Here is a 16760-nt window from a genome sequence, read left to right on the forward strand (position 1 = left end):
CCAAAGTTTATGCCGCTGACAAAGGTCTGAATTACCATATTATCACACATTCTATTCTCATTTAAAGGCTTGAATTGCCTTTAATATATATATGAAACCCCAGTATAAAATAATACACCATAATTTTGTTGTGAGCCGATGTTTTCTCAGCAATACCCCACGTAAGTATTAAAGTTTCTTCACTGCACTCTTGTTTATGTTCCGGAGAAAAAATATTTTAGTAGATTGTCTCTTTCCGGTATAAAATTCGTAAGCATCCATTTTTAACAGTTCTCATATACTTTGCAGAACAAGAAAAAGGAAAACGCGGGAAAGTGACTTATTTTTCACAATTTGGTAAAATTCACTAGCACTTTATTACTGCTTTCTTTTCACCTAAAGTAGTACATTCTCTCGGATACGTTTTACCTTCTTGACAATTCCCTTAAAATATTATCTTTTTTCTCGGAAATTTCCAACACAAAAGCAAATGCTGTCAACTTTCCTTGAAAATGTTTTTGAAATTAACCTGGCTTCAAGGTTTCTTTTCTCCTTTTTCTGATATGTGAAGAAACCCTAACACTGTGATTCAGGTTTTCTAAAGCAATATATTTGTTGGTTAAATCTCGAAGACCCTACTCCTAAATTTGCAAAACCTTATTACTGCTAATCATAGTCTGGCCGGGTAAAAAAGAAAGTTTCTGCTGGTAACATGAATAGTTCTCCCGATAAGGTAAATTTTATCCTCCTAACCACATGATTCCGTGACGTATAAACAGTTTTTTTCGGGTAGATATTAAATCGTGGTGATAATCCAAACAGTTAATGCGTTTTATGTATAAAATGTATAGTACTTTCAAGAAGTCTGTCTCTAGCACAGTTGAACTGCGAACCATGAATATATAATGTAATCTATCATGATTCATGCATCGAACCCAGAAAACCATACGGAAATCATTCATACATGTTTAAATACGAAGAGATTGCATAATCGGGATTTTCGGGTTAACAACAAGTTACTGATATTTGATCTGTTTTTTTTTATATAAAGGAAATGAAACCTCAGTATATCATGCTTCGTCTCATGTAATAACAACACGCACTTTCATTGTAAACATACTTGTACCCAGACTCCTGGATGAATGACAACTTTCTTGTTATGATGAAATTAGCACAGTTGTGTGATATCAACATCGAGTCCTGGTGGTTGGTAAGCGTTTAAAAATTCAACATTCACATAAAGTTGGGAGTATCACTAAGTTTGTAATTCATGGGATCACAAAAATTGTTTATGTTTGATGAAGAGAGAAAAGTCATTGGTTTTAAGAAAGTGGTATTTAAGTGAAAATAATTTGATGAGATTAGTCTGGAATATAAAAGAATGGAGCTCTAGTGATACAGGCCCGGCATAGTAGGTTCTTATGCTGAAAAACTCCACATCAATACAAACGTATTACTTTTTTGTTTAACCTTGAATTGTATCGCGTTGTTTTCTATTTTTTTATGAACAGATGTATATATTCCTTTTTTATTTCTAAAGAAATTTATAGTGGTAAATTTTACAGAAAATTTTTATGCTCTTGACCGCAAGTGGGAGATTTATAATCTTGACATTCTGTAAGCATGTGGAAGGTCATTAACAGCATGCAGAGAATGATATAATGACGTAATATTTCTGATTTTCATTAATCTTATATTTTAAGGTATATTTAAAACTCGTAGGACGAATATTTTTAGATTATTTCTAGATACAGGTAGCTGGGATAACGGGATGACAATTTGGTTTATGCTTTTATATGAGTGGTCCTTGTTTTAAAATTAGAATCTAATTTACTCGTCGTTCATCTTACTTGCATCAACACGATATTGTTGCTACTACAAAAGTATTAATTTATTCACCTTTTTAAAAACTTGTTTTACACTTTTAAGGTTTATAAGGAAAGTAAGATTATTAAAATGACAGCAAAGATTTTTTGAAAACACAAATTTGTTTGTATAGATTGTTGATAGTAAACAATCGTTGACGTACAAATGACATGTCTACGAATAATTGATTGCTTTGTCATAAAAACATATTTGATCAATTTGTGAAAACGTCCAGACCTCTTGAAAGCCGGGTATGAAGTAATGAAGTAAGATGACAGGAAATATGGCGGGAAATATAAGTACTTCTTAAAACGATGTTTGTTTACTTTTGGAATGAGACATGCAACCGCATTTATACCTTTACATACACACTTTTTTTATAAGAATACCAAAATTCTAACCAGGCTGGTCATTATTCTTATTTCTCTGTTGTTATATACAATAGACCTATTTTTCTTAACTAGAAATCCTAGCCTGATATTCTTATAAAGCATATTCTTAATAAAAAAAAAAGCGTGTATTTAAAAGAAAACGTTACTCATCATGACCGGTCCCCGTCCTATTTATAGGGTAAGGGAAGAGAAGTGAGGTGCTGGTGTTTTCTATGCCACTAAGACGAGATTATGTGCATGATTGAAAAGTTTATGTAACTTTTTCTAAATAAAAAAAAATTTTCACCAGAAAATCTGAGTACGAAGAAGCAAAAATTTGTGACATTCAGCTCTATTTTTTAGGATGCTTTATTCTATTCTGTATTTATTTCTTTAGATAAAATCAAAATGGAACCTGGTTCACAAGAATACATAATTGTATTCTCTGGGGGGATTATGATCATAATCCTTTTATCATTATTTGGAAACACGCTGGTATGTTTCGCCGTTTATCATTCAAGAAATCTTCGCGCTGGGGTTAATTATCTTATAGTCTCGCTTGCTGTTGCAGACATTTTAATAGCATCAATAGCAATGCCGATATGGCTGTTCTTTGAAATAACAGCTTTTAATCACCTATCCCATAATACATCACTCATACTGCATAACATTTGGACATTTATAGACATACTTGGTGCAATAGCATCAATCGCCAACTTGACAGCAATAAGCTATGAAAGACTTTGGTCTGTGTTTTCACCATTCAAACATCGACGTTACATGACGAGCTTCACAGCTGGGGTTACTATCTTTATTGTATGGGTTTACGCTGTCATAGTAGCAGCGACAAATCTTATGCATAAAGACTGGGAATATGTGACAATCTACACGGCTTGTATTGGTTTCTTTTTCCCTCTCTCGTTGATAATAATTGCTTACGTGTGCATTTTTATTATCGTTAATAAAAGTCCACGCAATGTTATTTCACAGCAGGATAATTCACGAATCAACCGGACCATTTGTATTATCGTGGGTTTATTTATTCTATGTTGGGCACCTTTCTTCGTTACATCTCTTCTTTTACACAAATGTTTGAGTTGTTATATGTTTATCATTGAAAATTTATGGCTTCGCTCGCTCATCAAATGGTTGCATTATTTTAATAGCTGCTTAAACCCGCTTGTTTACGGAATTGCAAACGCGCAATATAAAGATGCGTTTAAAGCAGTTTTTCGACAAATGTGTTTCCGGTTTGTGTTTAAAAATCAGAATGAGAATATTGAAGAATTAAACCTACCCATATATTATCCAAGACAAGTGTCTGAAACTTCAAAAGCACTATGTATAGAACTCACACCGGAAGAGAAAGAACCAGATGGTGCAATTGGTGGATTTCGACCAATCAATGAGCTTCAAGAAGATCGCTATTTACCAGGCGACTACCGAGCTTTGCCAAGTTTTCCAACGCCAAGGATGAAGCGCTTACATTCGAATAACACAACCACAACGGAGGAGAGTTTGTTAGGCGCGAATTGCCTTGATGATACAGAAGCGTTACAGAGAGCTTTACTTAACCCGGAATCACTAACAAGAACAAGTTACATTTAAATTTTCTTACAACCTCGATATAATTTAAAACTGTGAAGCGTATATTTAAAAAATACAATGTACAACTATAAACATTACTCCGTATTTTTTATAAAAACTAAAGACTAAAATTGGAATTTAATTCTCTTTTGCTAGATTTTTTTATGGATAACATATTTATACCTGATGCTTCTGTATATAAAGGTCATGTATTATACTTTTGACAAGATATCATATTACATTTTTTTTCTCGTCTTCTTAGTTAGAGTCTGTGCTTAGCGATGATTCTTGTGATGAGAATTACTTCCAATAACTTATGTGGCCAGATAATACGATCCACGGCATAAATTTAATTATTTCAAATACCATGAAACGTGAAAGTGTCTCACAAATACATTTTGGAAAGAATATTTAAAAATAATGCAGTTTTTAGCAACTTTGGCCCAGGGTATACTGCCATAGTTGCCGCCATATAAGATAGTCGCAAACTTAAAAAGTCGTGACTACAAGGTTGGTGTTTTACTGAAAAAAAAGCGCGAAGAAGACAGAAAGGTGGTTTTATGAGGTTTTTTGCTGCGTCTACTTTTCGTATTGCCTCCAAAATGACTTGACTAAGCATAATGGCCTACAGCTTTTTAGTGATTTCTGCAATTCATTATTCGCAGATACTTTATTTGCGTATTTGTCCAAAATTCGCGAAAATAGGTCCTCGTGAACCGTGTTAAATTAGAAAGAAATGAATTAAGTGGACGGAACTGCAAAAAACCTCATCAAATAATCTGTTTCTGAAGTGTTATGAAGGAAACAGTTATCGGAAAAAGCTTTTGACATAATGCGAAACAAAAACAAACAGTTTCAAAATTACACATGAAAAAAAAAGAAATACTAGTGACCTAGGAGATGTTAAAATACCGATGCTGTTTTATCTTGTTTCTATGTTTTTACTTAGAATTGACTTCCGATGAATAAAATTTTTATTGAAACCAAAGAAATGGCTCCTACAAAACGCATATCCCACTTACTTTTGTCATCAAATGTTGCTTAAACGACGAGATAAGTGTTTGAAAGAAACTTCTGGAGTATTATTTAACTAACTTACAAATTCATTTTTCTGAAAAGACATTTTTTGGTCAAAAAATAGGAACATTACAATCCCGGACACAATATTTTTTCAAAAAAGCCTTTTTTCAGCAATTTTTTATACTGGACAAACCGCATCACTTGGCCAGTAAGTTTTACTTTGGCAAAGAGGTGGGTTTTTTAATTGCTTGTGGTAAAGACCTCTCCCCTGTTTTCCAATAATTTATGTCCAGGTTTGTAGCTAGGTTATTTGAAGATATGACAGTCCAACGCTAGGACAGTTTTCGCACTGTTTTGGCGGTAAATCTACGTGATCCGTCATTAAAGGGTTAAAGTTTCTAATACAAAAAAATGTTATACCATATACAAGAAAACACACCACCGTTTTCCTTTTTTCCTTTTTATTTACGCTAAACAGACGTCATATTTTACTTAACAAATTTAACTTTTGATTATCTAGTGTTTCGTTATTGCGATTTTTATTCAAACATTTTGAATTAAAATGGCCCAATGTAAGTGAAAAGTCATATTTACAATAAAAAAAAATTTCCAAACAGAAATTTCAAGAATAACTAGCCATTTTTTCAAAGGATTTGTGGTGTGCCTTGTACTTGGGTATATAAAATACGCAAGACACACGCACGTAGGTTTTTTCCATGTGTTGCTAAAGTATTATTTCTATGCCCTTTATGCAGGGTTATAAAATAACCCAACCCTGTAATATAGTATTGATGTTTTATCACGGCTTTCTTTTATTTTCATATTTAAAAAAATTACAGTTAACCAGCACTTTCAACACCATGTTAGTCAATCTCGTCTGCAGGGCTTTTTTTTACTTTCTGAAATGCGTGCTGGCGCAAAGGAAAAATGTCTTTTTGCGCTAGCCACATATCAGAAAGCGAAAGAAAAGGCCTTGAAACAAGATTTATTGTTATTGTATTAAAAATTTCAGCACTGTTTGCAACTGTGTTTAATCTTAATGACGTCATCATGACGCTAGATAATCGATTACTCGAAATTGCACTGTGAAAGTTTGTTTTGTAGGAAATATTGTCTTAAGGACTGTCTAGAAAATTATCGTGATACTTTTGACACCACTTTTATTTTTAGCACATTACGTCATTTTTTATCGCAAAGGGAGATTTAGTTATGAGGGAAAAGAACTAATAATTGAATAAAGGAAAAAAATTGGTTTGTTGAAAAAATTTGATCAAATTTTGTGACGAAAAAGTCACAACTCTTAATTCTTACGCTCTCTTACAACGCAATGCTTTGTAAATTGGTGTGAATTAAAACCTATTTTAATGGGGTAGGTTAGGTTCCTTTTTGAGGAAGATAAGGAGGGGTGTAAGACCCCAATATTGCCAAACACGCCAATAATTTTCGTGCCCAAAACCTCGAAAATAATACCACCAAGTTAATCTTAAAAAGCTCGAGAATGCACAATTAAACATCTTATGTTGAAATATTCGGCAAGTTCTCGTTGTGGATATGTTTTCTGTCTCGTTATACCGTTGATAACCCCTCTGGTTAAACGAAAGATGTAGCTCCCATACACCCTTTTTTATAAGCAGCACAATTTTGGCCGAGGCTTAATGTTGCTTAAATTCTGCATCATACAGACATTTGCTTGTTGACTTTCTACATGGGAAGATCAAATTTGAATGTTTGTTTGCTTGCTCAGACAAGGCTGGTGTAGCAATCAAAATCAAGCTGTTTTAGACATGTTTGTCGTTGTATAATAACTTACGTGAGTTTTATAAAATTGTTGTTTGATAATCCCTGTTTTTTATCCTATTTTGATTAACTCTTTCAGAAAATTGCTGTTGCTTACAAGTTCCTTCGTATCGATTTTCGCAAGTTTGACCTCAAATAATATCCCTAATAGCAACAGACACTGATTTTTACTTACGTCTTTTGTTGTGTGGTCACACGAGAAGAGATAAAACAAAGAAAATCCTGTTTCACTTTCATTCTTTTTAGATGAAAATAAAGTATATCCTAAGTGTAAAAAAAATCTCAAAACTAAAAAAAATAATACATTAAATCTATAAATTTTATAGTTCACATAAAGAATAGAAAGGAAACCTGTCAACGTACAGAAAATCAGTCTTAAATTATCTTTAACATTGCCAACGTGGCGTTGAAACCGTGTTGACGATGATAAGTTGCAACTATAAAGAGAGCGTTAAAAGTACCTGTGACCACAGCGCCGGCGTGAACTTAGGTACAGTCCCAAGGGTTAAAGACGCAACAGCTGAGGTTTTTAAGGCAACAACCCGTAACTTTAATGAAACATGCAAATTTAAATAAAACGTCACTCAAACGGTGTTAACACTTAGTACAAATAGGAGAGAATGGTTTGTATTAAGACATGGCTGTAATACCTCTTCCAATTATAGGCGATCAACAAAAAAAGTTCACAGCAAAAAATCGAGTTACAAAAAAGATATGATAATTTAGCATACACGTTTTTTTAAACAGGAGCAGGCTGACCACTCATTTTCAAAAAGGAAATTCTAGGAGTTTTTCAAGAGTATCGAAAAAAAGAGAAATTTTATTTGAATGTCTAAAAAACACACCTAAGCAAAAAATAAATTTCGAAAAATTATATTCCAAAAGTCTTTCAGAAGTTTCCTTATCTTTTTCAACTTTTTTTGAAGAAGTATATTGCATTTTCAGAAAATAGTAACCATTCTATGTTAAAGTTCTCAATTTTTGAAAAAACAAGCCAAAGATACAGTTCATTTTTGATTATTTCTAATGTCTACTAAAAAAACGTGCAAAGGTTTATAAAACAGAAAAAGTTCTTTCGTTGTATGCTATAAAACAAAAATAAAAATTTAACGTCAAATATTACATTACAAAATCACTTAATAACCAATTTCACTGCATGTGTGTTCAATAGAATTTTTAAACGTTGGTAACTCCATCGCGGAGTGTAACGACTTCGTAAGTTATTCAATCGCTACCACATTTAACAAACTCCTAACGGTTTTATATTTGTTTCCATATATTGCTTTGCAAGCAATCCTCGTTTAAAGAACAAAAAACATTTCTTTATTCTAAACGCTACTTAACTTCAACAGACCATTCTCACTATCTTCTCGAAGATTATCTGAACTCTCCAAGGTATGGGCTCCCATAATCGGTGCACTTTGCGATCTAACTGAATCATTGTCTATATCATGAAAGCTCTGCGATGGAGTGTTGTAAATCTAAAAAAACAAAGGCACGAGTATATAGAGAACAGTCGACGATGAAGAGTAATAAAAATGTATATTCACTGCAGGCACAAGGTTAAAATTCAATATGGCGTTTTTGTTATTAAATATTATTGACTGTACCATACAATGACTTTACATGCGGATCTCTCGAGTTGCATTTTACGTAGTCGTATTTTAGCGAAGGGCTAAAATTATGCCCAGAAACTTATTTTTACCTCCTTACGGCATTAAAATTTAGAAATTATAAAATTGTTAGTCATCAGTTATGTGCAAGTTGTATTTAGTGCAAAAGTACAAAATATAAAATTATAAAATTTCCATTACGTGTTTTACTTTTAGGGTTTAATTTTTTTTCTCCTCCTAAAACAGAAATTAAAAACGAGAATGAGAGATTGTGATAGTCTTGCAAATGTGTATGTGCGTGTGTAAAGCTTTCGGGTGAATCTCTTTTTTTGTAAATTTGATTTTTAAAATAATTACGATTTTGAAGGGAGGCTTTACCAAATACGAAACTCCTTGAAACGTAGACACTTCAGAAAATTACAGATTTGAGGAAAGTTATAGATTTAAGCAACGTATCTATTTCGTTCCTTCAAAACATGGCTAAAAGTTCTTACATTTACAGTCGTAGATCCAGACGAACCAAACCTCTCTAAAGTTTCTAATGGATCTGGTGAAACTAATTCTAAACGTCGTATTAAACTAAACAAAAAAAAACAGAACATTGCACAATGCAAAACCAACCTTAATCTTTAAACTAAAATGCAAATAAAACTGGTAATCAAAAAGCTATCTGCTTTATTAAAACCCGTATCCTGTGCGTTCAAAATGGTTGAGCCGAAGCTTTATGTCAGACACACTCCCCTACCAGGGTAATTTGATTACTCCATGCTAACAGACAGACAAATGCACGAAATAATGATGCAGGAAATATCTACGACAAGAATTTTCACAGCCTAACACGTAGTAGCTGTATATTTCTCAAACAGATTTTTACCAAATTATTTCTAATTTTAAGTATAGTCTTACGGACTAAAATAAAGCCAGTTCACTTGCTTTTTGCTGACTTTTTATCATAAACCAATATGGTCCAAATATGTGAATACAATGAAACAGAAACAACTTACCTAGGATAAGCTGGACCAAATAATATATGAAAACAATTTCCTAACACCGAACCCCTACTATAAGGGTTTTCATTCTTTTCACCACGTTTGGCTGCCCAGGTGCCTTTTATCTAAGAAACACAGTAGAGTATGAAAAAACTTTGTTATATATCCTTGCCTCCTATAATGTAAGAAAATATTTTAGCCACATAGACCATAAATTGTATGTTAAGATGTATTGGCGTGTAGAGTTTACTTTTTTTTACAACAACAAAAGAGTGAAAAGAGAAAAAATTGGTCAGTTGTGAAATTTTTCTCTCGTGGTAAACTTTAAAATAAAGCTTCCATTAAAATGCAACAGAAAAAATAAAAAATAATGCATATTAACCAACAGTTGATCGTGTGGCAACTACTTCAAAAGTACTCACATCTTCATTGGTTGTCAAATTGGAAGAAACTAAGTAGGTGTGGAAACCAGCTAATCCAACAACTGACCAAACCGAGAAGAAACATATAATTGAAACCAATGCAGTAATTAGAATGTCAAGGAAAAGTTCATTTGATCTTAACCTGAATTTGACGATTGAATGATTTATTATGTTAACATTAACACACACTTGAAAAGGCTTTTTGTTTGGACAAAGAAACTTTGACCTAGCTTGGTGTAAGATACTACTTAACGAAAAAAAAAACCATAGCCAATAGGATGTTATAACCTTATTGTGCAGACAGAGTTACTGAGTTCAGCAGTGACTTAAATAAATGCCTCCCTTAAACTCACCATTAAAACTGAAGCATCACTGCTAGGCTATCTATGCATATATCAGAAAATTAATACAAGCTACTTATGCATGTTGACCTGTCAATTTTTAATTTGAAAAGATATCTTGTAGGTGTTTCTTTCAATGCGTCAAGAAATGAATTCTTTTTATTGCTCCCTAAAAATAAAATCAGATGATTAAAATTTACAAACAGAAGCGTGTCTTATCAAGACGCTGAAACCACACAGACACATTTTCTTATATAAAGAAATTTTAAAGAAGTGGTGAACCTAAAAAATATTTCTGGAGCAGCAATAAGGATATTTTTATGTATAACTATGTCTTGAAGCCACAACAACAAAATATGACAACTTATTTTATCTCAATTAAGACTTTTTACCATAAGGGCTAAATTTACATTTAAAGCTTTTAAAAAAAAATTCGTTATCTTTTTGTTCTTAAAAACAAGAGACAAAATGGTATTAATTATACATTAACTTTTTATTCATGAGCACGACAAAGAGAAAACTGAAGTTGTAACTGCTATGGAAAACAAACTAAACATTTATTACACAAACAACATTGCACTCACATAGCTAAGAGTTAAATTTGATATGCCATATATTCGTTGATATTACCCAAATTTTAGGAATGTTACTAATTTTCCTGATTTCCCTCACTTTTAGCAGGATTTTTTTTTGACTTCTTGGCCTAATTTTGAAGCTATGGTTTTATCTCCTAAAGAATTGCAACCCCTTTAACATTAAGCATAAATCTTTTTGTAAAAAAATAAACCACTTATAAACCACTGTAAAACACAGAAATTATTAAAATCAAAATTTTAAAATAAAACACGATGGGTTGTCTTTCTAATTAAAATACTAAGGAGATTTTATCGGCAAATAATATTTTCTCAAACTTTGTACATTTAAAATTTAGTTATTTTTTGGATGTCTGATAATATTTAGGTAAATAAAAGGTGTTCTTCTTGTCAGTTTTAGTTGAAAACCGAATAGCCCTTTTGTATCCTGGTTGAGGCTACAAAAATAAGACTGTAAAATAAACAACACTTACGTAGGACCAGGTGAGCCACATTACATGCAAATATATACACACATAGAAATGATAGTGAAACAAGAAAGAGATAAAAATAACGATAATTTCTTTTGCCAACACAGTTCCCGACCTATAAAGCAACAACACATCACATTAAACTACTTCAAACAAATATACACTGTAGCATTTCAATCAGCCAATTAGAATTTTTTTTTAAATTCTTGCAGATTTAGGCTGTTTATTTTTATTTGAGAGGGAAAAGAGAAAGGAAAATTTGTAATCTAAATCAATATTGCAGGTGCTGTTATTGCTTAATCGTACCCAAAACTTATACACGCAAGCAAAGCTATTTTTGATTTTTAACATCATGTAGAAATGTAAAATCATGTAGAAATTTGGAACTTGGAGAGAAATACAGTGAAAGAGTGAAATATGGAGGAATTGACCCTGATAGATTCTGGAATACTATATACCTCTGATATTAAAAACACCCTGAAGACAAATACAATTAAACAAATGATATTTTTGTTGAGCAAATTTAATCCGTCAAGATTCACTGAACAAGTAATTAATTGCTTAGTGGATCACATGATTATGACCAGGTCTGTACTTAGTTGCATTTCTTTTCCACTATATTCATATGGTCAACTTACCCATGGGCAATGGTGGTCAAATCGCTCTAAACATAAAAGGGTTATAAAGTTTTCGACTATTACATATATGTTACATTTCCACCACAATTTCTTTAAATAAAGACTCTTTCAGCCTTTCTAATTTAAACTTTTTCACATTGGCAAAAAAATTGCTGATGGATTGTGGTACGTAATTTGCTAGTTTACATTGTCAACACTTAGACATTCTAATCGGCAATCACCGTATGCTAAAGGTAAATTAGAAAGGCTGACTTTCTCAGGTTGTTTATTCTATAGGAGTTTTAGGAGGTTAATTTAAAATAACATAGTTAGAAGAGACTTCCTTACTCACCAACACAGTTATCACACATGCTGCAATGTGATGCTCTTGGTGGACGAAATATCTTGCAGGTGAAACAATATTTTAATTTGATAACTTGACCTTTTATTTCTACATCTATTTGCCTTGCTGGTGGTCGATATACACCTGGCTCCACAGTCGGTGCAGCTACAGTAACAAATAACATCTTTTAAACAACATTTTAGAGTCCAAACTCTATTATTGAAAACCTAGGCAATCTCCACCTTTTGTCCATTAGGACCTCTACATTTCAGAGTTATGTTCATACCAATACATACCTAAAGATTTTTCTATATATGCAGCTTCATCTGCAGAAGCTCTTGGTATAATGCCTGGATCACTAAAGGCTGTACGAAGAAGAGTTGCCATAACAAAAATAAACAACCATGCTCCAACTATTGGTATTGCTATTGATAATTCTTCTGTCAAAAAGGGACAACTAAAAGTAAAATTAAAAAAGTGGTTAACTTATTCACATTTATTGAGCTATTTTCCATAAACCATAAAATGTTTTCACAAACCTAAACTGTTTAGTGTCTGCATTTTATCCCAAACTGTTTAGCTAGTCAGCTAGATGTCAGAAAAAAATGCTACTTAAGTGAATACTGCTAATTAAGCAATACTCCAATCTAGAATTAAGAAGAAAGACTAAAGGGTGTTTGCTCTAATATTAACTGTTTTCAGTAAATCTGTCTTGTAGAATAATATGCATTAATCTGGCTCTGGCCTAGCATAGTACCTTGGATTAGGTTGAAGAACGAGGTATTGATTCAGTGGGCCCATATTGTGGCCATATTGGCTTAGGGCGGTGATACACGATCTGATTAATTGAATTCGATTTGTTGAAACTATGTTGAGCAAAACGAAACAAAACATGACCGGTGATACACGAGACAGATTTTTGATATTTTTCTTTCGTTAAAGGGTCTTAAATGGTCCACCTTAAGCTTGATTTTTTGGTAACATATGTTACTGTTTGCAAATATGCACCATGTGATATCCGTTTACAGTGAATTTAAAGTTTACCTTCGTGAAATAAATAAAACATTCTCCATGCATGAGAATAAATAACTCAATAAATAAAAAGAAAAGTAAATAAATAAATTAGTGTAAGTGAACCTTGTAAATATAGAGGAAATATGAAATGAAAGTCATGCATGAAGAGATTTGGATCATGCCTAGGAAACCACTCACAATGTATGATCAACAAGGACGTGCTTTTGTGAATAGCAACCGAAATGTGCATATACTCTGTGATAATTACCCTTTTTACTTTGGGAAAATTTTAGTGTGATTATAACGTTATGATTACTGAGCACATTTTTCTGTCCTGTCTCGCACTAATTAATTTTCATTTCCAAAATTTACAAATTGTGCTCCATGAATTTTCCTATTTTAAAAACTCTTTCTCATTTCTAGAATGACCAAACTCAAATCAGCATCAATGGAACAAATCACTACCCACAAACAATTTATCTGCCCTATTAGGTGTAACATAGATACATTTTGTTTGCTGTTTTTCACTGTATAATCAATTATACAGAAAAGGAGTATAATCACCAATTAAAAGTAAAACATATATACATATTTATTATCATCGTATTTCTACTAGTTTATCTCATTTCAACGATATAAAATTTTTTAAACAACTTGGTTCAACCTCATACCACCACCTTCAGTATGTTTTCTTTGCGCAAGAAGCACTGGAAGCAATATTGATTTCTCGACTAATTAAGAAATGCCTTATATACTTTAAAGATGGCAGAAAAAGAATAAGTCAATTCGCCAAACTAGCATTCTTTTAGCCAAACTGAGATGTTGTCAGCTGTTTACTTCTGGCCTGGCAGAATTTTTTTAAAAAAAATGGTTTTACTTATCCATTTCTCTATGCGTACAATTGCCAAAAAGGTGCAATTTCGATGTTATCTTGCCTTAACCAAAATGTTTTGTAAAGCTTAATTAGGCATTTTTTACACAAAATAGACGGAGTAGGAGGAGCAGTACATGAAATTAGCAGTGTTCACTTAGTTAATTCACATTGTCAGGCGGACGTCACAAATATTTGGTGTTAGAGTCACCCAACTGACCCTATTTTTTATCGAAATTTTTGATATACTGAGTCGGAAAAGCTAGAATGATAAAAAAATATTATACGCTTGTTGTCTCCCCACAGCTATTACCCACACCATTATTATTGTGCTTTCGCTTTAAAATGCGAAAAGGTTCTTGAAAACTAGTGGAAAACGGCACGCAGAAACTCCATTTAAGGGGCCTCATCCATACTCACACTGCCACGAGACACGTCCAATGGACGTTTCTTTTCAAAGACACCCACCCTGAGAAATGTCCACTCATGTTAGTTATTTTTCCATAGAAAAAAACCTACCCTACAAAGGTGAAAAGTCTTCTCTGCGGTTCTTTGGTGGTCCTGTGTTAGGGCGAAATAGCCTGTCCCTTCACCTTTAATTGAATATACTAGTTATTAGCCCGTGGAAAAATCCACGGGTTCTGCCATCTTTTTATACCACACTGCGTGCCTCTCGCTACTTGCGCGGCTAAACTACCATTTTGTGTGAAGAGACTAGTCGTTAACCTGTGGACAAATCCACGGGGTCGCCCGTCCTTTCACATGAAGAACACACTTTATTCACGTGTCTTTAGAGTGAAGTACAACTCTCCATCGCTTGTTGATTGTAGTGGGCAAAAACGTAGTTTCGAATTGTCATGAAAGAAACGTTCATTGCACTTTGAGAGGTACCCACAAACGTCCATTGGACGTTTTTCGTGGCAATATGAGCATGGATGTGGCCCCTAAATGAGGTGCCAAAGTTATCAATAAATATCGGCGGTTTAATGGCGCGTGTTGATGGCTAGATGGTTGGATACAATTTTTCGATTTTTTGAGTTATCATTCGCCGATTACTCTAACACAACATATTTGTGACATCCGTCTCATAAATTCGGCGATTCGGTTCAGCTATGTTGCCGTAGTGATGGTTGACATTTTGCTTAATTGAAGAATCACATTTGTGCTACATCCGCCATTTTTAAAATTTCGCAGGGTGAAAACAAACCTAGTTCGTAGGGGGAAGAATGCTAAAAATGTGAAAAGAAGAATAATTAGCTAACAAACGGTAACCACAATAAAAATCTGTCTGGAAATGATGTTTAGCTATCTAGATTTTGCTCCAAAAAATTATCTTTGCTCAAACTTCCTAACATTGTTAAAACTCCAAAATGTGTCTAGCTCTGCACTCTCTTCACCTAAAATACGGAAACTTTTCACCTCTGAAAAAATTGTTATGACATCAAACTGAATCGCCGAATAGGGGCTGCATTTTTCATACAATCTTTGCTTCTTACTGCAAACCTGTCATATTGTGCAGTTTTAGAAGAGTTTTTGCTATTTTAGCTTTAGTTTAATTTAGGTCTTACTTGCAGGTCTTTTTTGGCAGTGAAACATTCTGACAGGGAGGATAGATTTCCCTAAGGGAAGAGTCAAAAATCGATTTTTTCAAAAAAAAAACAGGCTGCATGGAGGCTTTACGCTTCGCATGGCGAAACATTGGAACGCAAAAGATGCTGGAAAATGGTATATTTGCATTTAGAAAATATCGAAAACTAGTGTGACGTTTCTGCTAGGGTGGGAGGGGGGGGAGGGGTGTTTAAAAAATCGATATTTGACTCTTCCCTAACTGGAGATAGCTGAAAACAAACATATCATTATACTTACTCAAATGCAAAGAATAGCCCTGAGGTGCCAATTATAAGAATCACTGTAAGCATAAATACACAGTTACTTCTGGACATTATTATTCGCCCATTGCAATAAAACTTATTTCTACCAGGAAACACTTCCCAGTTTTTTTGTGTCATTATTGGTTTGTACTGCTTCACCATCCGGCCAGCACACCAAGGAGAATAACTAAACACCAGTATATAAATTTCTCATTTAGATTACATCATTGGAACACTTATTTTTGTGCTGAATTTTTCACTTCGACATCTGGATTGGGATTTCGCTGGCATGGTTTGTTTTCTTTCTCTCTCTTTTCTATTTTCCTCGTTTATCGAAAACATTCTATCTTTACTGCGCATGTTCAGAGAAATAGAAATACATTCGGCGATAAAAACCAATAACACGGCGACGAAATAAAGACTCCATCAGTCGGTTTTTAGTGGCAGGCAGGCGTTGGTTTGTTACATAAAATTAAAAATAAAAAGAATGTTAAATCGAGTTCTAACTTTCCGCCAAACTACAGTGTTTTTCAAACTCAGTAATAAAAACTAAAATAAAAACAGAAAAAAAGTGCCAAATGACTGGCTTTGCACAGTATAATGATAGATTTAGAAATAAAAATAATCCCCGAATTTTTTGTCCCATAGTTCTTTAAATTATGCATAATTCTTGCCTCCGATCGAAACGCTGGTCCTAACCTCATCCTCAGGGGGTCTTGTGGCAGCAGAGCCGTTATTACGGAGTAGTGGCCAACAATCGCCACTATCAACTTCATCAACAAAGCAAAATGCCCTAGGAACGAAGTTGGGCTGATCCTTCCCACCACAAGCACATTCAAGCGCAAACAAGGAAACTGATGATTTTAAAAGTGGGTTTAGATAATTTTTAATAGCAGCGCCGTAAACAAATAAACTATATGACAAACTTATGCAAGTAAACGAACCATATATGCACTACTTCGCTGCAAACAAAGAATTTGTTCAAATTAATCTCGT

At 33.4% G+C, this 16760-nt stretch overlaps 2 protein-coding genes across 4 annotated transcripts; one reads left to right on the forward strand and one right to left on the reverse strand.

Annotated features, from left to right (window-relative positions):
• Window positions 1-4049, forward strand: LOC130645227 (5-hydroxytryptamine receptor-like). Of its 2 annotated transcripts, none has more exons than XM_057451146.1 (2): window positions 1-24; window positions 2614-4049. In XM_057451146.1, the coding sequence occupies exon 2, from the start codon at window positions 2625-2627 to the stop codon at window positions 3822-3824; it is 1200 nt and encodes a 399-aa protein (XP_057307129.1). In that variant the 5' UTR covers window positions 1-24; window positions 2614-2624; the 3' UTR covers window positions 3825-4049. The 2 variants fall into 2 exon arrangements, with proteins under 2 accessions (XP_057307129.1, XP_057307128.1); XM_057451145.1 differs by lacking the exon at window positions 1-24 and adding an exon at window positions 704-1189.
• A 2791-nt stretch (window positions 4050-6840) lies between these two features.
• LOC130645228 (palmitoyltransferase ZDHHC14-like) lies at window positions 6841-16121 on the reverse strand. Of its 2 annotated transcripts, XM_057451148.1 has the most exons (11): window positions 15760-16121; window positions 12305-12465; window positions 12018-12173; window positions 11687-11712; window positions 11052-11163; window positions 10103-10154; window positions 9645-9747; window positions 9238-9347; window positions 8728-8812; window positions 8435-8470; window positions 7977-8101 (listed from the first exon to the last, which is right to left on the reverse strand). In XM_057451148.1, the coding sequence occupies exons 1-10, from the start codon at window positions 15924-15926 to the stop codon at window positions 8453-8455; spliced, it is 990 nt and encodes a 329-aa protein (XP_057307131.1). In that variant the 5' UTR covers window positions 15927-16121; the 3' UTR covers window positions 7977-8101; window positions 8435-8452. The 2 variants fall into 2 exon arrangements, with proteins under 2 accessions (XP_057307130.1, XP_057307131.1); XM_057451147.1 differs by lacking the exon at window positions 8435-8470 and having other exon boundaries at window positions 6841-8101; window positions 15760-16118.
• Between the last annotated feature and the right edge of the window lie 639 nt (window positions 16122-16760).

This window comes from Hydractinia symbiolongicarpus, chromosome 5 (genome assembly GCF_029227915.1).
Source record: "Hydractinia symbiolongicarpus strain clone_291-10 chromosome 5, HSymV2.1, whole genome shotgun sequence".
Classification (NCBI taxonomy): Eukaryota; Metazoa; Cnidaria; class Hydrozoa; order Anthoathecata; family Hydractiniidae; genus Hydractinia; species Hydractinia symbiolongicarpus.